General features: G+C 41.5%; 1 protein-coding gene across 1 annotated transcript in view; it reads left to right on the top strand.

Moving 5' to 3' along the window:
- ARHGAP32 (Rho GTPase activating protein 32) overlaps positions 1 to 19,044 on the top strand; it is a 159,768-nt gene that overhangs the window by 21,637 nt on the left and 119,087 nt on the right. Inside the window, exon 2 of the mRNA XM_063139524.1 lies at positions 2,862 to 2,970. Coding sequence (XP_062995594.1) covers positions 2,862 to 2,970 — 109 coding nt within the window. The remainder of the gene's footprint in view (positions 1 to 2,861; positions 2,971 to 19,044) is intronic.

Genomic DNA, 19,044 nt, shown 5'->3' with positions numbered 1-19,044 from the left:
ACATAAAATGATTTTTTTTTCCTTCGCAAAAAGGACTTTTTGGGAAGCCTTATTACTTGATGTTAATGCAGGCTATTTATGATTCACACCTTTTGTATGTTCATCTTTAGAAGCATGAACATGTGATTTTGCCAGGATTTAATATTTTGATTTACTGCTCAACAAGTTGTCTAGACTCCCCTTCACTTCAACTAACTCTCTACCTCTCCTTCCTGAAGTGGAGTGACACTATTTGTAAAGACAAGAAATAATAAATAATCAGATTGGGACTCCCAGTATTCACAGTAAAAATATGTACATTCGTTATTATGCTTTACCTCACAGCAGTACAGCACCATGAATGTTGATGGCGCTATATAAATTATTATTATTATTATTATTAATAATAATAATAATAATTGTGTAATAAAACAGAATATTCATACATATAAACATCTTACATAAATAAATATAAGTGTATAATGCAAGGAGATTTTGTATAATTTCTCATCTTCAGTAGTCTCAGACTCTGGTTTAATACAGAACAGGGAGTAAAACTTGCTAAAAAACAACATATGAATGGAATTTAAACAGCCACTTGCTTGATGTAAAAAAATCCTCTAGGTGACTAGCAAGGATGTTTTAGAAATGGTAATGGTTTTGATGTTGACTTAGTCATTCTTAGAGTAGACTACTGAAATCAGTAGGACTTAATGACAAGTTTATGTCTCTTTGATTTCAGTGGGTCTAATCATAAGTAGGACTATGTATCATTTGTGGGGGCCACTGTGTGAGTAGGCAAGTTAGAAAAAATATCCATAGCTTAGTAACCTATGGATTTATTTGTAAATCTGTCATGTAGTGTCATCTCCAGAAATGATAATAGTATATGAATCTGCAAGATAAATTTAGGCAGTACTTCCATAGTTTGTAGAACTAGTTTGCCTTTTGTGCATCCTGCATGGTATATTGTTGTAGAATTTCAGCATGTTGTCTGCCTCTCTCTTATTTTTCATTGTCCAGTCATATTGTATGTATTGATTCTATAGACAAATCATCTTTGTAACTCATGTAGAAATGTCAGTTTTGTAGAAAATGGAATTTGTAGTGCTGGACTCTGCAGTGTCCCATTTTAATTTGCAATGTATTTGACTCTGTAACTATTTAGATTGTTCTAGAGATATAGGCCTTAGCTAGACGGGGCTTCATCCCGGGAATCAGGAAGGGATCATCCCTCCCTTGCCCCAGGATATAGCCCTTCCCTTTGGCCCCGGTTTTTCCACAGTCCTGGGCTGAGCCCGAGACTGCGGAACGTGTGGCCAGGTGCCATGGGTTGACCTGGTTCCATGTGATTCCTTGTGAGGAGCCGGGAGCCGCACACTGGGCGCAGCGCTCCTCAGGAGTGCTGCACCCATCGGGGGTAGGGTGGGGGGAGCGGGGAAAATAACTTTAATTTTAAAAAGGACTTACTTTTAGCGCACGAGGGTTTGTGCGCTGCTGGTCCTTTACATTTGTTTAAAAAATGGTGGACATGACGCGTCTCCTGCTGAGGTCGTTGCGTGTCACATGTAGACAGAGGAAGGATCTCGCGTTAAACACAACGCAAGATCTTCCCTCCTCCGTCACGGGATAGCAGGTAGGTCTAGCTAAGGCCAAAGTGTCTGTAATGGTGATCAATTAAAGAGTATATTGGCTACTGGATTGCAAGTACCATTTTTACTAGCAATTACAAGTGCAAATCCATCATACAAAGCCTATCCTAATAACTAACTTTGATACAGCTGTATAGTCTTCATGTTGTTCAGTTACCTTGTCTGCAGTCATATTTGACTTCAAAAGAAGAAACTTTTCAAAATGAGGGAATTGGTAACACAAAAGATGAAAATTAATCAAGAGGGTTAAATCTCTTCAAAATGCTTGGCGGTTATTCAAAACCACAATACTAGAAGCTCAGGTAAATTGTATACCACAGATTAGGAAAGGTAGCACCAAGTCCAAGAGGTCACCAGCATGGATAGCAAGCAGGGTCAAGGAAGGTATTATACAAAAGAGGGCTTCCTTCAGAAAATGAATGTCCTCGCCCAAATGAGGAAAACAAAACAGAGCTCAAGCTTGCACAAAGGAGATGCAAGCAGACATTAAGAGATGCAATATATATATATATATATATATATATATATATATATATATTTTGCGGAGATGTGCTATCAGAAGGAAAGTTCATTGGAAGAAATAACATTGTGGTGCTTGTGTTTTACAAAACAAGGCTGCTGTTTTCTGCATTTTTCTGCTAAGGAACCTTTTCTTTTTGCCTGAACATGTCTGTTAAGCTTCCACCCTGACTTCCAGGCATGTTAGAGAGAGAGAGGTGTGTTCTGGGAGAAGAAAGAGCTGGCCATTAGTCAAGGCTGTTGAGCATCAGTGTTGCTTCAAATAACCTGTGGAATGTACCCAGCACATGGTGGTGAGGACGTCGTCTGTCTTCCAAGGAAACTTTATTTGATATGTCGGATGATGTCACTGAAGAATTCCAGGCTTTCCTGGGACACAGCTTGAAAATCTGTGTTCCTTAGCATTTAAATCATATTTCAATTGCCTCACAGTTTTATTCCATCACGCAATTTGTGCATTTACAGAAGAAAAATTAAGTAAAACGTTCATTTATAAATGGAATGCTACTATTAGGATAACTGTTCTGTACTGTGAGCCTACAGATTACTTACAGACGGGCTTATAAATTTTATACAACAACAACCAGAAAAGAAGACCAAGATTGCACAATGATATTGAGGTTGGGTTGTTTTTAAAAGTATTAGAATGTTCAAAATGATCAGAACTTTAAAATTAGTAAATCTTCTAATGAGTCCATATTTTCCCTCTAGGATGATGAAGTCCTCTTTACATGCAGAAGAAGATGATTTTGTACCAGAGCTTCAGAGAAGCATTCATCCTCGTGAAAGACCAGATTGGGAAGAGACGCTCAGTGCAATGGTAAGGCATTACTTTCTTTTAGGCATTGTTGTTTGTGATCCTTAAAATGCTGATAAGAGTTTGATTTGTTATATTGTTTCCAGATCATTACACTAATTTCTTTATAGGCTTGAGCATTGTGAGAAAGCATTCCATTCTTTGGACGTATACCAATAGAGAGAAGGAATTGATGCTGCCTGGTGATTCTGTCCCATGAATATATGCCTTGAAGCATGCCCTGCGAATATTTAAATGCTCCATAATATTGAAGTGATTTTAAATCTGCATTAACCTTTCTTTCAGCTTGGAGCCATAATGTATGTGATCCTTCACCCTGTAGTGGAAAATGCTTGTTATATTATGTAACAAATAATACTAGTATAATATTATAGTACAATATTAATCCAGTCTGAAAAAAGCGGAACATTTTAATTTTAGTATGGTTTCTCCCCACTTTTCTTCAAGGACTTTCAATTGTTCTGTCAATTTTGTATTTTTATTTTTTTAAACAAACGAACTGGAACAATTTCTACTTCATCTGCTTAATTTCACAAGCAGCAGTTGAATAACAAGAGAAGTGAAGTTTCTCTAATTCATTTTTTATACTTTTACTTCGTTTCTGCTCTGTCAAGAAGACAAAAATGATAGGAGTGCTGAAAATACTGAGCTCTACCTGCTTCCCATAGGAGTAGCTGCTGCAGCTTTCTCCTTGAACCTTATGACAAAAGGACCTGACTTGCTAATTGCTGAAGCAAGTTCTTCTCTAACGGAGGAGTCCTTCTTCTGTTCTAGTTCTCTAGATAGGCCTTTAATACTATATATCTCCCCCTCCCTCCCCCAGAAACCCACTGGGTCAGCCCCTACCTACGTATGTTAAAGAGCTGTATCTGTGGTAAACATCATGGGAATGCTACTTGAAGGAGAGAAACTGATTTGAACTAATGTTTCTGTGTCCCTAAATGAATAAATGTAAAGATGTAAATCAATCTTATATTGGTCCACCACATTGTGGTGTCATGGATAGAGTGTTGGAGTTGGACCAAGTAGACCAGAGTTTACTGGGTGGCCATGGGCAAGTCCTTCTTTCTTATGCCAACCTACAACATAAGATACTTCGTTTGATTAAATGGATTATAGTTCATGAAACCTTATTCCATGTTGAATGTATTAAGGTGCTACAGGATCACATTGTTTTGTTACCTCATAGGTCTATGTTTGATGAAATGGATGCCCACCCCCAATTGTATGTTATTTTGAGTTTCTTAGAAGAAGAGCAGGACATGATGTGATAAATCTGTGGTTACATATCTATGGTCCAATTAAAACCTTAACTTTGACAAGTACATTGTGAACATGTGGGATGAATTTATATACTTATGCTAGTGCTGCTAGATGGAGCAATGGTAAATTAGGGAATAATTACTTTATCTTACATGCTCCTTAATTATACACATGAAACTAGAAACACGCCACAACACTTCCCATGTTACTCAGGGAACTATGGCTTTGTAGTTAAAAGCTTCAAGATTCAGAAATTAAATCAAGTAATTATAGTTTTGCAACAAAATCACTGCAGTAGATGTGAGGAAAAAGTGAGGCATTTCTGTCTTGTCCAATATTCAGTGTTTTAGATAGAATTGTTTTTCCAAGTGCCATTTGAGCATACCACATCAATGAAGTTCTAAAGTAAGACAGGAAGGCTGTGAGTTTGTTTCACAGAGCAAATAACCCTCATTGAGATTCAGTCCAAAGGAAACACCATATTATTCAGTCATATGGGAATCAGACAGAAAAAGCAAGCAGAACACTTTGCATTTGAAATCATGTTTGTCAAAGCAACTGAAGGAGAGGCGTAGAGGTTTGTGCAAGTCATTTAGGGATAAAAGAGTGGTTGTAATGCAGTGTATATTACCTATCTGTCTTTACTTTTATTCAGCCATTTTCAGTAGTTTTGAACAATTCAGCTAATGAGTTTTAACCTTCGTTTAATTTGGAAAATGGAAAATTAATATTGGCACAGGTTACCTGCACGCATTGCATTATAATGTCTTTGTATTCCAAATATTGGTTGCTAGGCTCTATTTGCCAAGTCCTAGCGGCAGAGGTAAACTTCTACATCTTGTACTGGTTGTGCTTAGAGAAAAGGAGAACTAAAAAGGAGAAATGTGTTGTTGAGGAATGATTATTTTTGCTTTCAAGTCAATGTAATTGTTGAACATAAGAATTGCCTTGCTGAATCAGAACACAGAAATGGATTTTACTATAGCTACTTTGTTAATTGGGTTAATGCTTACGACAGGGGGACATCGGGGAAGTTTACTGCAGTAACAAAATGCGCTCTTACAGGGGAAAAAAAATCCAAAGCTGTTTGTTCTCTTGAATAAGACAGGTCTTCCTGGTATTGCTGCCAAGATCAAGCACAATCAAATGAAAGGCTTTAGTTGGGTCATTATGAAAGGGATCAGATTGAGGAAGTCTTTAACACCACAGGAAAAAAAATTATAGGGTATAAATTAGTTTGAAATTCTCTTCCCACACTTCTGTTGTGTTTCACTAAAGACTATATGATCTGAAGGGAAGATCACCTTTTAACTGGAAGGGAACGATTATTTTATTTTTCAGATGCCAACTGACTTTCTACCCCATAGGGTTCCCAAAGTGATGTACCAAGAACTTTTTAAAAGAAGTTACCACGAATAACTAGGATATTAGTCCTGTAAATGCCAGTTATGATTGTCCCTAACCTGATAAGTGATCATTGTATGCAAACTAATTAAAGTTCTGCTGATCAGCAAGACAAAACAACCACACAAATGTTCAAGTAAACAACAACAACCGCACATAAGTCCAGAAACCAAAGTAACACACCCAGGTAACTTTGAACACTGCAAGCTGTAGTAGAGTTCTCTTCAAAGCAGTTCTTCATCGTGGTCTCTATGCATCACACATATGGGCTCTGCGCCTGCGCTGAGACCTAGATCGGAACCTCCAATAGCTAAGCGACACGCTTTTGGGCGGGAACCCCTCCCCCACGCCACTGCGCATGTACCGTGGGTTCCCGCCCTTACCTCAGTTTTTTTCCGTCCGCCATCGTGCTAGACGCTAGTTTCTATACCTCCAGAAAAGAACTATTTCAACCTCTTCTACTTAATACTTTATTACTTATTAATACTTACCTTTTCTTCTTCTATCTTTTTCTCCTAAAAAAAAAAAAAAAAAAAAAAAAATTAGTTAGTAGATATAGTACAAACTTTCAACGCTTCGGCTGAGGCGAATGGCAGTGAAGGCCCCATTTCGTAAATGCGTGTCCTGTGGGGCTAAACTCCCGCCTACGGACGGGCATTCTTTGTGTGTACTCTGCTTAGGAGAGAGCCACAAAGTTCAATCGTGCCACCACTGTATGGCGTTCACAAAGCAGACGCGCAAAAATAGAGCAGACAGACTTCGCTCTATCTTGTGGGAGAAGGCGCTTCGAGCTACCGAGCCAAAGAAGGCCAAAATGGACAAACCACCTACAAAAACCTCCGATACTGAACTTGAAATATCCTCGTTCGTAGTAGGAGATGAGACCGTGGCGCACTATAGGGCTGAGATACCCCTCACGCCAGGACGGTCGCTAGCGAGCTCCGCGGCTAAAAAACTTTCAATAAAAGCCCGGACTCCTAGATCCTCCGAAATGGAGAAGAAGAAGAAAAAGAAGAAAAGGCTGGAAAAGTCCTCACCGAGGCATTCTGGAAAATCAAAATCCAGCAGTACCGTGCCGACCTCGCTACCGACAGCGACGGCAACTTCTTCGGTACCGAACCAGCCATCGATACCGTCTATGGTATCGACACCCGCTAGGAAAAGACAACATGAGCCCCCGAGCCTTTCAGAGGGGGAAATCAGAGATTCGGCCTCAGCGGCCTCAACACGAGACCCGGCACGCCTCACAACAACAGATGAGGCAGCCGAAGTGCCTAGACTTGGAACCCCTAGACCTGCTCCAGTGGAAGTGCAGCAGTCTCCTAGGCCGGATTGGGATCGATCTTCCCAAGTTGCTTACTATAGACCTGAAAATAGGTACTATGACTGGGAAGGCTATCGGCCACACGACTACCTTCCCGAGGGAAGGAGGCTACAATACCCTCCGGAAGCATATTTTGCTTATCCGCCGCCTCCAACAAGGGTCTGTCGAATGCCGGTGGCTCCTCCGTTGTCTCACCATTCATCGCCAGCATCAACCCTTCGACGTCGAGCCGATGCGTCTCCGCATCGACCAGCACCACAACAAGATCAAGCGCTGCAGCCTATTCAACAGCAAATTGAGGCGCCCTCTTCACCAGACAATGACTACCCTTCGGATTCGGAATCTGCACTCTCTATCGCTCCATCAATCCCATCACCAGAAGACGCGGTCTACTCAACTGACCCAGCTTCGCCGTCTGATGACTCTGGGAGATTTGCTGAACACGTCCTAAGAATGGCTCAATCCCTAGGTTTAGATATTCAAAAACCAGAAGATCAGGTGCAAGACAAGATCTATGATGTCTTCCATACCGAAGATAATGCACCGGTGGCCATCCCATTGCCTCAAACGTTAATACAAACTGCCCAGCTAGCATGGAAGACTCCTACATCTAATCAGCCTAATTCTAGGAAATTAGAGTCTATGTACAGAATTCAAGACAAGGACGCGGGTTTTCTATTACAACACCCAAAACCCAACTCCATAGTTGTGGAATCGGCACAAGGCCGATCACAAAGAACCCACTCGGCACCTACCGACAAAGAGGGCAGGAAGCTCGATGTAACTGGGAGGAAAATCTATTCTTCCTCATCACTTGGCATCAGAGCAGCCACTTATGAGGCAACAATGGCCCGGTATCAACTATTTCTTTGGCAGAAGATAGGGTCACTGTGTGATCACCTTCCAGAAGATAAGAGGGAATTAGCCAGGGTATTTCAATCTGAAGCTACTGCCATAGCCAGGCAGCAACTGTCCACAGCGAGACACCAGACGGATTGCCATTCCAAGGCTATGATGGGCGCCGTAGCCTTAAGAAGACACGCTTGGCTCAGATCTGCTAATTTAACAACGGAGACTAAAACCAGAATTGAAAGCCTACCCTTTGACGGGGAAGGACTTTTCAACTCCAAGACGGACGAGGCACTAGATACCATCTATAAGGCCCGTACGACAGCTAGAAGGATGGGTTTCAATGCACCATCCCAACAATACAAACCGCGTCGTTGGACAAAACCACCTGCCCAACAATACCAAAACAGGCCATATTATCAACCCAATCCTAGGCAACAACAACAGCAATTGCAGAAGAAGAGACCCTTCCAAAGTCGATTCCAAGGGGATAAACGTCAACCTGACTTTAGCAAAAAACAGCGGGTTTGACTCCCGTGCCCCAAATCTACCACCATTTTTGAACCGCCTAGCACCCCATTTCCATCAGTGGGAGTTAATAACAACCGACTCCTGGGTGCTCACTATCATCAAGCAGGGCTACGCCATCGAATTCGATGTCCTTCCTCCTCCTTCGGGACCGAAAGTAACAGCACCGTCCGCACCTCTTCTCCTAGAAGTCCAAACCCTACTATCGAAGGGAGCTATCTCCCCGGTGCCACCACATCAAATCAACCAGGGATTCTTCTCCCGCTACTTCACGGTCCCGAAGAAGGATGGCGGTCTTCGACCTATCATGGACCTAAGAAATCTGAACAACTATATCAGCCCCAAGAAGTTCCGTATGACAACGGTTTCTTCGGTACTCCAACTCCTTCACGCAGGCCTTTGGTTCGCGGTGGTAGATTTGAGGGATGCTTATTTCCATATAGCGATCAGGGAATCACATCAACCTTACCTGCGATTCGCCATTGGAACTCAACAATTCCAATTTTCCGTTCTTCCTTTCGGACTTTCGACGGCGCCCAGGGTCTTCACGAAGACGATGGCAGTCGTCTGCGCCCACCTAAGACAAAAACAAATTTTCATCTATCCATACCTGGACGACTGGCTGCTGGTAGCGGAGAACAAATCCACGCTACGAGACAATATATCTACGACCCTCAATTTATTGAACTCGTTAGGCCTCTGGGTCAACGAAGAGAAGTCCATTCTAACGCCTCAAAGGAAGATAGACTTTATAGGGGTGACCTTATCATCCCTGGATGGCAAAGCTTTCCTTCCTCTGGCCAGAGCAAAGACGCTTCACGACTCCATCGTCGATATCGAGAAGCGAACAAGACACTCAGCCTGGACAGTTCAAAGGCTACTGGGCTTGATGGCAGCCACTACGGCCGTCATCACGTTTGCGAGGCTTCGCATGAGAGTTTTACAAGGATGGTTTCTGAGAACGTTCGACCTTCGCCTCAACGCCCACAGAACTTTTCTCTCCATCCCGAAACAAGTACGGGCGTCGCTGAAATGGTGGCGCTCGATGGGGAATTTGTTGGAGGGCGTTCCGTTTCAACGACCATCGCCTTCGGTAACGATCGCTACCGATGCCTCCATGGAAGGCTGGGGAGCCCATTGCAACAACCTTACTGCACAAGGGCGATGGCCCCCCTTCTTGAAGGAAGAGCATATCAACCACCTAGAACTCTTGGCAGTGGAGTATGCGATAAAGACTTTTGCCCAGATCATCGAGGGCAGAAATGTCCTGATAGCCACAGACAACACCACGGTAGTCTGTTATATCAACAGACAGGGTGGAACCAGGTCGTACCCGTTGACTCGATCTGCAACCAGAATATGGAATTGGTGTATAAAGAGGGATACTTACCTTGTGGCGGTTCATGTTGCAGGGAAGGACAATGTCATCGCAGACTCACTCAGCAGGTCCTTCCACACCGACCACGAGTGGGAGCTCGACGTCGATACCAGGGAACACCTCTTTCGATGCTGGGGGTATCCAGCCGTCGACGTCTTCGCCACCGAGGGAAACGCAGCCTGCTCCAGGTTCTGCAGCAGAGCTGGAAAAGGAGAAAATTCACTAGGAGACGCATTCACAAGAACGTGGAAAGGAAATCTCCTATACATCTTCCCTCCGTTCCCTCTCCTAACAAGGGTTCTAGCGAAGATCAGGATGGACAATTCGGACTGCATCCTAGTAACACCGTGGTGGCCAAGACAGGCCTGGTTTCCGCATGCTCTTCGTCTATCGAGACAAATTTACATCAGGCTCCCGTCGATACCGAACCTCTTGTCTCGACACCGGGGCAAGGTTCGGCATCCAGATTTATCCACACTGAAGATGACGGCGTGGAGGATAATCCCAACGCCTCTCTCGGTACCGTAAACTTAACAGTTGATCAAATACTGATGGCATCGAGGAAACCGTCGACGAGGAAATCTTACGCCAAGAAGTGGCAAAGATTCCTAATTTTTGCTTCAAAGAGCAATCAGCCAGCAATCTCATGTCCTATTTCTACAATACTAGAATATTTGCTGTCGCTTTACCGACAAGGTCTAAGACTGTCCTCGATCAGGGTTCACCTAGCTTCGATAGCAGCGTTCCATGACGGTGTCGAAGGGTATTCGCCCTTCTCACACCCCCTCTCGAAAACATTCTTGAAGGGGTTAAAGAATACGATACCGACCATCAAGAACGTCGTACCTTCATGGAGCTTATCTGTGGTCTTACAGTCACTGACTGCTAAACCCTTCGAGCCCATGGCTACAGCCGACCTTAGACTTTTATCGTTTAAGACAGTTTTCCTGATAGCCATCACCTCTGCGAGACGTGCAAGCGAGCTTAGAGCTCTCAGAATTGACCCACCTTTTACAGTGTTTCATAGGGACAAGGTCGTTTTGCGCACTGACCCTTCATTTCTACCTAAGGTGGTGTCGAACTTTCATGCTTCCCAGGACATTATTCTCCCAGCGTTCTTCCCGAGCCCAACGACGGCAATCGAGACTTCTCTCCATACGCTCGATGTACGGAGAGCCCTAGCCTTCTACAAAGCTAGGACTGAAAGTTTTAGGAAAACTAAGCAGTTATTTGTTTGTTATGGAGAGCCATCTAAGGGCTTGGCCGTCTCTTGCCAGAGACTATCAAGGTGGATTGTAGAGACAATTAATCTTGCCTACTCTCTGTCAAAATTGGAACTGCAACAGTCAGTTAAGGCTCATTCCACTAGAGCTGTAGCAACATCAGTTGCATTCAGCAGGGGAGTCTCCCTGACAGATGTCTGCAAGGCTGCAACGTGGTCTACTCCATCCACGTTTGTCAGGCACTACAACGTGGACACTCGAGCCCGTCAGGACTGCACCTTCAGGAGAGCAGTGCTCTCGGAAGTCCTGAGATGACAGCTAACCTAAAGAGCTCTGAGGCTGGGACATGATGCACCAACCCACCTCCAAAGGTATGTCAGCTTGCTACTCGCCCATATGTGTGATGCATAGAGACCACGATGAAGAAATGCAGGTTGCTTACCTGTAACTGTAGTTCTTCGAGTGGTCATCTATGCATTCACACAACCCACCCACCAACCCCGCTTGGTGGCATATGTTATTCTTTATTAGAGCACTGTACACTGTACACATGTGTTATGATACATCTGAAACTGATTAATTATATTCATGTTTATGGGAGCACGATGTCAGACTCCTATGAACTGAGGTAAGGGCGGGAACCCACGGTACATGCGCAGTGGCGTGGGGGAGGGGTTCCCGCCCAAAAGCGTGTCGCTTAGCTATTGGAGGTTCCGATCTAGGTCTCAGCGCAGGCGCAGAGCCCATATGTGTGAATGCATAGATGACCACTCGAAGAACTACAGTTACAGGTAAGCAACCTGCATTTCTGTTCTAATCATACTCTGTTTACAAACTCTTCTGGTTTGTCTTTGATGACGATGTCAAAGGTATTACCATCTCTAGTGATCTTACAGACTATGCTTTTTTTGCCATTTAACTCCAAATTTACTTGCTATTTAAATCCCCCTACACAGCAACATGCATATATACTTACCAACTGAGGGTTACAGTTCATGTTTCTGATGAAAAGCTCATGCAATAATAAAGGTGTTAATATTTAAGGTGATACGAGACTCTTTTTTGTATTTGCTGCAACAATCTTCCATAGCTGCCTCTGTGGGAAGCATCCCAGTTGATGAACAGCAACAGGAGGAGGTTTAGAAACTGAATATTCTTGTCAAAAGGAGAGGGTTTACCCTTAAAATAAACAGTGGTGATGTAGCATAGAAGAGGTAGCTTTTTTTAAAAAAAGCAAGACTCGTGCACAATAATTAAGATCTTGCTTCAGCTGCTGTCAAATTTTGCCATCACTAGGCTGCCTAAAAATAAAACCATATTTGCAGAGGGCTTTTTTCCCTCTTAAATGAGACTTGTAATTGACATCTTCTGACAGCTCACCCAGAGCTAGTGTTTAACTTTTTTTAAAAAAAAAGCATTTCTAAAATACAAGGGGATATCTTGTTATTCAGCTTAACTAGTGAAGGGTTTGCGCTTTGCTGCTAATGGTCGCAGTCTGTTTAGCCTCCTCCACCAAAAACATCTTGTTCAGCAAATGGTTGTGAGAAGCCATGCGTTCCCGTATGCTTCTGCCAATGTTGATATGCTGCAGTTGGTTAAGTTTCAGCAATTCTCCTTGTTGTTCAGACCAGTTTGGTGCTAAAAAAAAAGTTCTTGTATGACCTTTCTAAAAGCTTTTGTCACAGTGCAAATCCTATAGGATAGAGTCCGTTGGCCTTTTAAAAATGTAGTGTTGCTGAAGCTTAAGTAATTCAAAACGTAGTAAAAGGATACATGTCTAGAATCAACATTCATTGCTAATTTTGGAAGTAGGTTAAAATTTCTAAAGGAACGTGAAAGTCAAAGAACCTTTTCTGTATGTGGGGGTAAGAGGAGACAGGGAGCAACTTCTGGTAGTCATACTTTTCTATTCCACACGAAGTAATTCCTGCTCTATATGAACTTCTGCATCATGCAGTGCAGTGACTTGGTTTGCATGATCAGAACAAGCCACAACACTTCTGGTGAGCCCTGGTGCGGGCTGAGCACACATTGCATAATCACCACCTGGTTGCAGATTGTCATGTCGTTGGGACCAGGGCGACATGACTTGCTGGGTGTGTGTGTGTTAAACAACCCTTAAATACCCCATGGGGGTTGTTTAACCCTCCCAACAACCCATGGTGCCTGGGTTTGGGCAACATGGTAAGTAGCGGCGGTGCGGTGATTATATAAATTGTGCCTGGCACACCATTCTTATTTTGATCATGTGAACCAATCCAGTGTGATAATGTAACATATTGTTAACTAGGCAAAGCCAAACTTAGAGTATAGTCTGTTATTCCTGCTCCACAAAGTTACTCAAAAGGATTGCACGCTCACTGCTTTTTGTAGGCACTTTAAAAAATATATTCAGTATTATATACAGGGGTGTATGTGTTTATATAAATCTAAAGAATTCTGAATAATGCCAACCCTGCTTTTTTATTTTTTTATCCCTGGCTGATTTCAGCCAGTAATTTTTGTTATCCTTGTACAACTAAAGCCATTTTATTTCAGTGTTGCAACCCAAACTAATGTGGCCCTTTTCTATAAAATGCCTTTGTAAAGAAAATCACTAAAGGAATTGAAATAGCACATCAGCCATTGTACACTGCTTCTAATATTCCACAGACTTTTGTTACTGGCTGTTGTTCACATACATTCTTCAAACTATATTACAAATGGTGTTCTTTAAAGTACAGTAAGATTGGGGATGTACTCCAGAATTTTACCTCATATTACTGTGACCTTTGAGAAAGGATAAACACAGTGGCCATTGCATTTTATAATATTTATTTTCAATATCTGGCAATTTATTTTTATTGCTCTCTAAAGCAAGCCCAAGCTTTGGAAACTCAGATTGGAAATCATTCTAGCTGTGTATGAAATATACCCCCTATACCAATAGTTATCAGAAGGCCTATAAAGCTCTTGCCACAATAAACATGTTAGTCTTCATTCTTGCTGCTAACATGAGTATATGTCTGGAATTTGTTTTAAGTTGGGACAGAACAAGTTTCTGAAGTTCTTTCAGATTCAGGAAAGCTAAGAAAAGATTCCTGTTTTCATGACTCAGAATCCTAATCCCTTTATCGAAACCAGCATTTCAAGTACCTTGGCCGTACTTGAAAGGAATCAGGTAAAGATGACCTAGTACAAAATGTTTTCTTGAACTCCTGTAGTGTTTAGCCATCAAGGATCATTTTATTCACTAAGCAGTTAAGAACAGCTACCAGTCATGACTTGTCAGAGGTACACATAATGTGGGGGTATTTACACGTGGTATTTAATGTGGGGTGACATGTTTATTATTGTCATTTGATAGCTGCAGTTTTCTCTGTACGTATGCCAGAAGATTGGGGAGGTGGAAGGAGATGAAGTGTGACCCTATTGATTCTTCTAGAATGGCTTGTTGCAAATACGTGAAATTGTGAGGGGATTTGGGGTAAGGTTTCATCACTATGCTGATGACACCTAGTTCTCGTTTCTCATGTTTTACTGATCCGGGTCTTGCATTGTTTTTTCTGATCTAGTGTCTGGAGCTGGTAATTGGTTGGGTGGAGGGTGAACAAGCTTCAGCTTAGCAAGACAAGATTGAACTGTTGATGGCAGTATAGTTGATCTAGGAGTAATGCTTGTTCTGGTGGTTGCACTCCACACTGAAAGAGCTGGTTCACCATTAGAATATGGTTCTCAATGCAGCATTACATCCAGGTGATCAGGTGAGTTCTGTTTCCAGGACTGTGTTTTACCAGCTGGCTCTCCTAATGAATTAAATATTTCTATCCCACACTTCTGTTGAATGTAGAGTAACATGATACACCCGTTGTTATACATGAAGAGATGACCTTGGAAAGAAGTGGATAGTCCATTGTTAGAGGTTGTTGGGAGTGCTGTAGGAGTGGATTTTCTACCTTGCAAGGTATTGGTCTCGATGACCTTTTGCAGTTCCTTCTACTCTAAGATCATAGGATTCGATGTGGCAACTTTGACCATGGACTGTATTTTATGACTGGGTTTGAACAACATGCTAACCCACACTCAGTGATTGAGTGTGGGTTGTTTGTCGAACTATGGGTTAGCATGATGTCTGAACCTGGGACATTTTCCACTGGTTAGCTTGTTAACCATGCAGTGTGGCTTATTATTCCTAAGAACCCATGGTTTGTTGTTGGATTACTGTGTAAAACATTATATACACTGATTATTAAATTATAATATAGTATTTATAGTTATAAAATCATTAGAAAATAAAAGGTTTCTGAAATTTAAATCCAAGAAATATTTCAATCTTTTCATTGTATAACTTGGAGCCACAGTCTTACATGAGACAGGAGATCTATTTCTATAAAGCACTTAGGTATCTAAGCAGTCAGTAGGGACCTCACAGTTTGTTGATTTAGAAACTATTCACAATCTGATCAGCAGAGTGCAGCAGCCTCCCACTGAAAATCGGCTACAGGGCATATAAAATAACTAACACCTTTGATGAAGCAAGGCAGTTAAAGTCCATTTTATCCTTAGTAAAAGAATCAAATGTGTAATGATTATGCCGATATTCAACACTTCCGTGTGAGATTTTCTTTACCAATAGCCCTAAGTCACAATAGCTGCATTGAGATATAATATTAAACTATGATTTAGCATTATGAGAATGAGGGTGGCTTTCTCACAGTCTTGCACTCCCCCCCCCCCCCAACAGCACAATTGTGAGGAGACGATTCGAAATGTCTGCCTCCATTTTAGATTAATTACAGTTTAGGGTTCAGACAATACATTCAACTAGAGGTGGGCAAGTTATGGATGGTTTGATCTACAAATTCCATCAGTCTTAGCCAGTGTAGTGAATGGTGATGAATCATGGGAGTTGTATGCTAATAGATCTGGAGGTCTACAAATGGCCCATCTTTGCACTAAACTGTTGTTAATCTGCAATATGGTTTGTTGAAACAAGCTGGTTTAATAAACCATGACTTGAAGATGGCTGTAGCTAATCAAACGCTTAACTGAAGCTAACTGGATGAACCGTGGTTAATCAAAAATGGAAGTGAAAGCTTCTAAACTCTTCCTTGCATTCATGGCAGAGCTCACTGATTATCAGTTGCCATTCTTCTCTGCTGAAAGTTCAACCTCTTTGAAAAATGAAGATTCTCCAGTGGTACTAAAATGTGCCTATAGTGCATGACCTTTAGATTTCTGTATTGAAGCTACCCGTAGACCTACAGTGCACACACATATTTTCTCTGAACCAATGTCAATCAATAATACAGAATTCCCATAATAGAATTAGTTTGCCAGTGACATTATAGTAATGCATGCAGTGATTTATTGCCCCATTTTATGTGTATAGTTTTCATTCAGAACAAATGGTTTTATTCTGTTGTCCTTATTTGAGTGACTAATATTTTAAAATGATAGCCTTTCAATTTATTGTTCATACCAAGTTTCTAAAAAAGATGTTGTCTATAGGATGACTTTGTTAGCAATGTCTGATATTAAGAAAACAACAAGAACACACACAGCATTATTGTGCCCCCTCACCCCTGAATGCTAGTCTAATGGAGCAAGGTAGTTCTCTGCTTCTTAAATTGTAATCTTGATGCTATTGGGAGTACAGAGCTATTAACCTAAAAATGATGCATTTTAGTTTGTAAATCACTGCAAATTAACTAGAGAAAACAAACCTCATTGTGAACTTAAAAATAAACAGAAATGCACATACAGCCAGTTCTCATGATATGGCTGGCTCACTACGGGTTATTTAACCCATGGTGAGCCGGGGATTGCTGTGCTGTGCAAACCTGGCCACCAAGGGTTATTTGAGGGTTAAACAACCCTCACATAGCCCTACAACAAACCAAGGGTATGTGTTATCGTTCATCAAGGGTATGTGCCATCGTTCATCATCGTTAAACAATCCCCAATGTGCTTGTGGTGTCATATGAATGAGTTCATAGCCTACAAACATCTCTTAATTACATCATTTAAAAAAATGCAGCAAAAGCAATTGCTGCCAATTGAAGCTGACTGAAATAAACAGTATCAGGTTAAATACTCTTAAGTCCAAATCCTTATATTTAAAATTTAAATCAGTAGTCATATGTGAAGTCTCCAAGTTACACAGAATATAAGCAATTGTATTAGCCAAGTAATTGGTACATTTGTTATGGCACAGAAAACACAGCTGAATCTCTGGTCAGAAACTGCGCAGGATAGCTGTGTTTGGCAATTTGCAAATATAATAGCAGCAAATATGGATTCCTTTACTCTTGGCCACCACAATTCCTTAGCTTTGGCGTGAGTCAAGCAACAGCTGTGCTCCAGTGGCCTAATTTTTCACTTTATCCACTTTTAGCTTCCTTGCGGTCTTAGGAAACATAAAAACAGCAAGAAAATGCATTCAGAAGAAACCTTGTTTATGACCAAGGTCAACCTGCAGTTCCACATTGTACTCCACTAACTGCCAAAGACAGGAGAGAAATCGACAGAAAGGATTGGAAATCCACTGACTCCACTGGATTGAGCCTCCATAATTGGCTCAGTACCATGGCTGGAGAAGCAGCCTCAGGAAGATGTAATCCAGTCATAAGAATAGTGGGTGCTTGATTCTCCCAGTAATATACAGTAGGCACCATTTTCTGGCAGTACGCACTAACACATCAATTTTGCCGTCTGTCTGTCTGTTCTTGGCCCGTTATCATCACGTAGAATGAAAGATCTTCAGTTAGTGCTGAAGGGTTTCCCTCAAGATGTGTGCTGGAGTTGCTTAGAACAAATTGTCAGCTACTGTCTCCAATAGAACCTTTCAGATGATTTACTTTGTCAACTATTTGAAGATTCAAGAACATTATGCCCCTTTTCATAGAAGAGATGGTGGGAAATTTTAAAGCTGCCCTGGTTGGATATATATTATAGATATAAGTACTAGAAATGAAGTCAGTAATGCAGATTCTAACGGTTTTCCATCTGGATAATGGCCAAGGCCCCCAGGCTTTCAAAGCTTTGGAGATGGAATTGTGTTTTGTATGTTTTCTCCTTACATTTTGCTCTGTGTTCCAAAGTGAAGAACTTCTTAAAAAATGGTGTTGGATTTAGCAACTGTTGCTTCACTTTAGATCTTTGCTCTAGAAAGCGCTGCAGCTTTCCCAGTTACACCATTATGGTGTCTGTAGAAACAGGGAATAAATCCCTCAGTTTGCATCACTAATTGGTCTTTGAAGAACATACAGTACATAAGTTGCTTTTGTTGCCAGGTTTATGTCTATAACCATGGCTTCATGATCAGCCCTGATGAGCGCAACTAAAAGGGTTTAATAGTTGTCTGTCATGTCAAACAAATAGGAAATGGTGCAGTGATTGGGTTGGGTGTAGGAAGATCTTAAAAGTACTGTTTGGTATTTAAAGTTGAAAGTGCAGAATCCTCTGAACTAGGCTACTTCATAATTCAAAGTTCAGAAAATGAAATTTAAAGGCTGTTAGGGCAGAATCCTATGCATGTTCAGACAGAAGAAAGGCCTACAACTCCCAGCATTCCCCAGACAACATTTGCTGGAAGTTGTAAGATTCCTCCCTATCTAATATACATAGGATCACACCTTTAATGAGACAAACAAGAGAGGAAACACAGAAAACGCTAAGAGGTTCAATTTTTGATAGTTCAGAATTGTTATTTTGTGATAAAACATTCAATATTACATTTTGAAATCAATACTTTTATGTTCTTGTAGTCGTAGAGAAAACGGCTGTACAGTCTCCACACTTTGATTCTCTGCACAACCCCCAAAGCAAGTCTGAGCTGTCAGAGTGTCAATTGCTGTAGATACCATACACCAGCTTGGGACTGCAACTTGGCTTGTGTTGCACTAACGTTCTGTGTACTTAAGTACAGCGGCTATCTTAGTTTTCTTTTCCCTTCATCAAGATTTGCCCTCAGGCAAGAGATTTAGGTCACATCTTCAGTCTTTTAGTATGATGGCCAACACTACTTTTAAAAACCTTTGATTTCTATCAAAAAGATTGCTGCTCCTTATGTTGCATCAGAACTTGCTCCAGAGGATTTGCCTGGCTTTCCAGAGCAGCTTTTCAAG

The sequence above is a fragment of the Elgaria multicarinata genome, chromosome 12 (assembly GCF_023053635.1).
Source record: "Elgaria multicarinata webbii isolate HBS135686 ecotype San Diego chromosome 12, rElgMul1.1.pri, whole genome shotgun sequence".
Taxonomy (NCBI): domain Eukaryota; kingdom Metazoa; phylum Chordata; class Lepidosauria; order Squamata; family Anguidae; genus Elgaria; species Elgaria multicarinata.
This window is presented reverse-complemented; position numbering and strand designations above follow the sequence as displayed.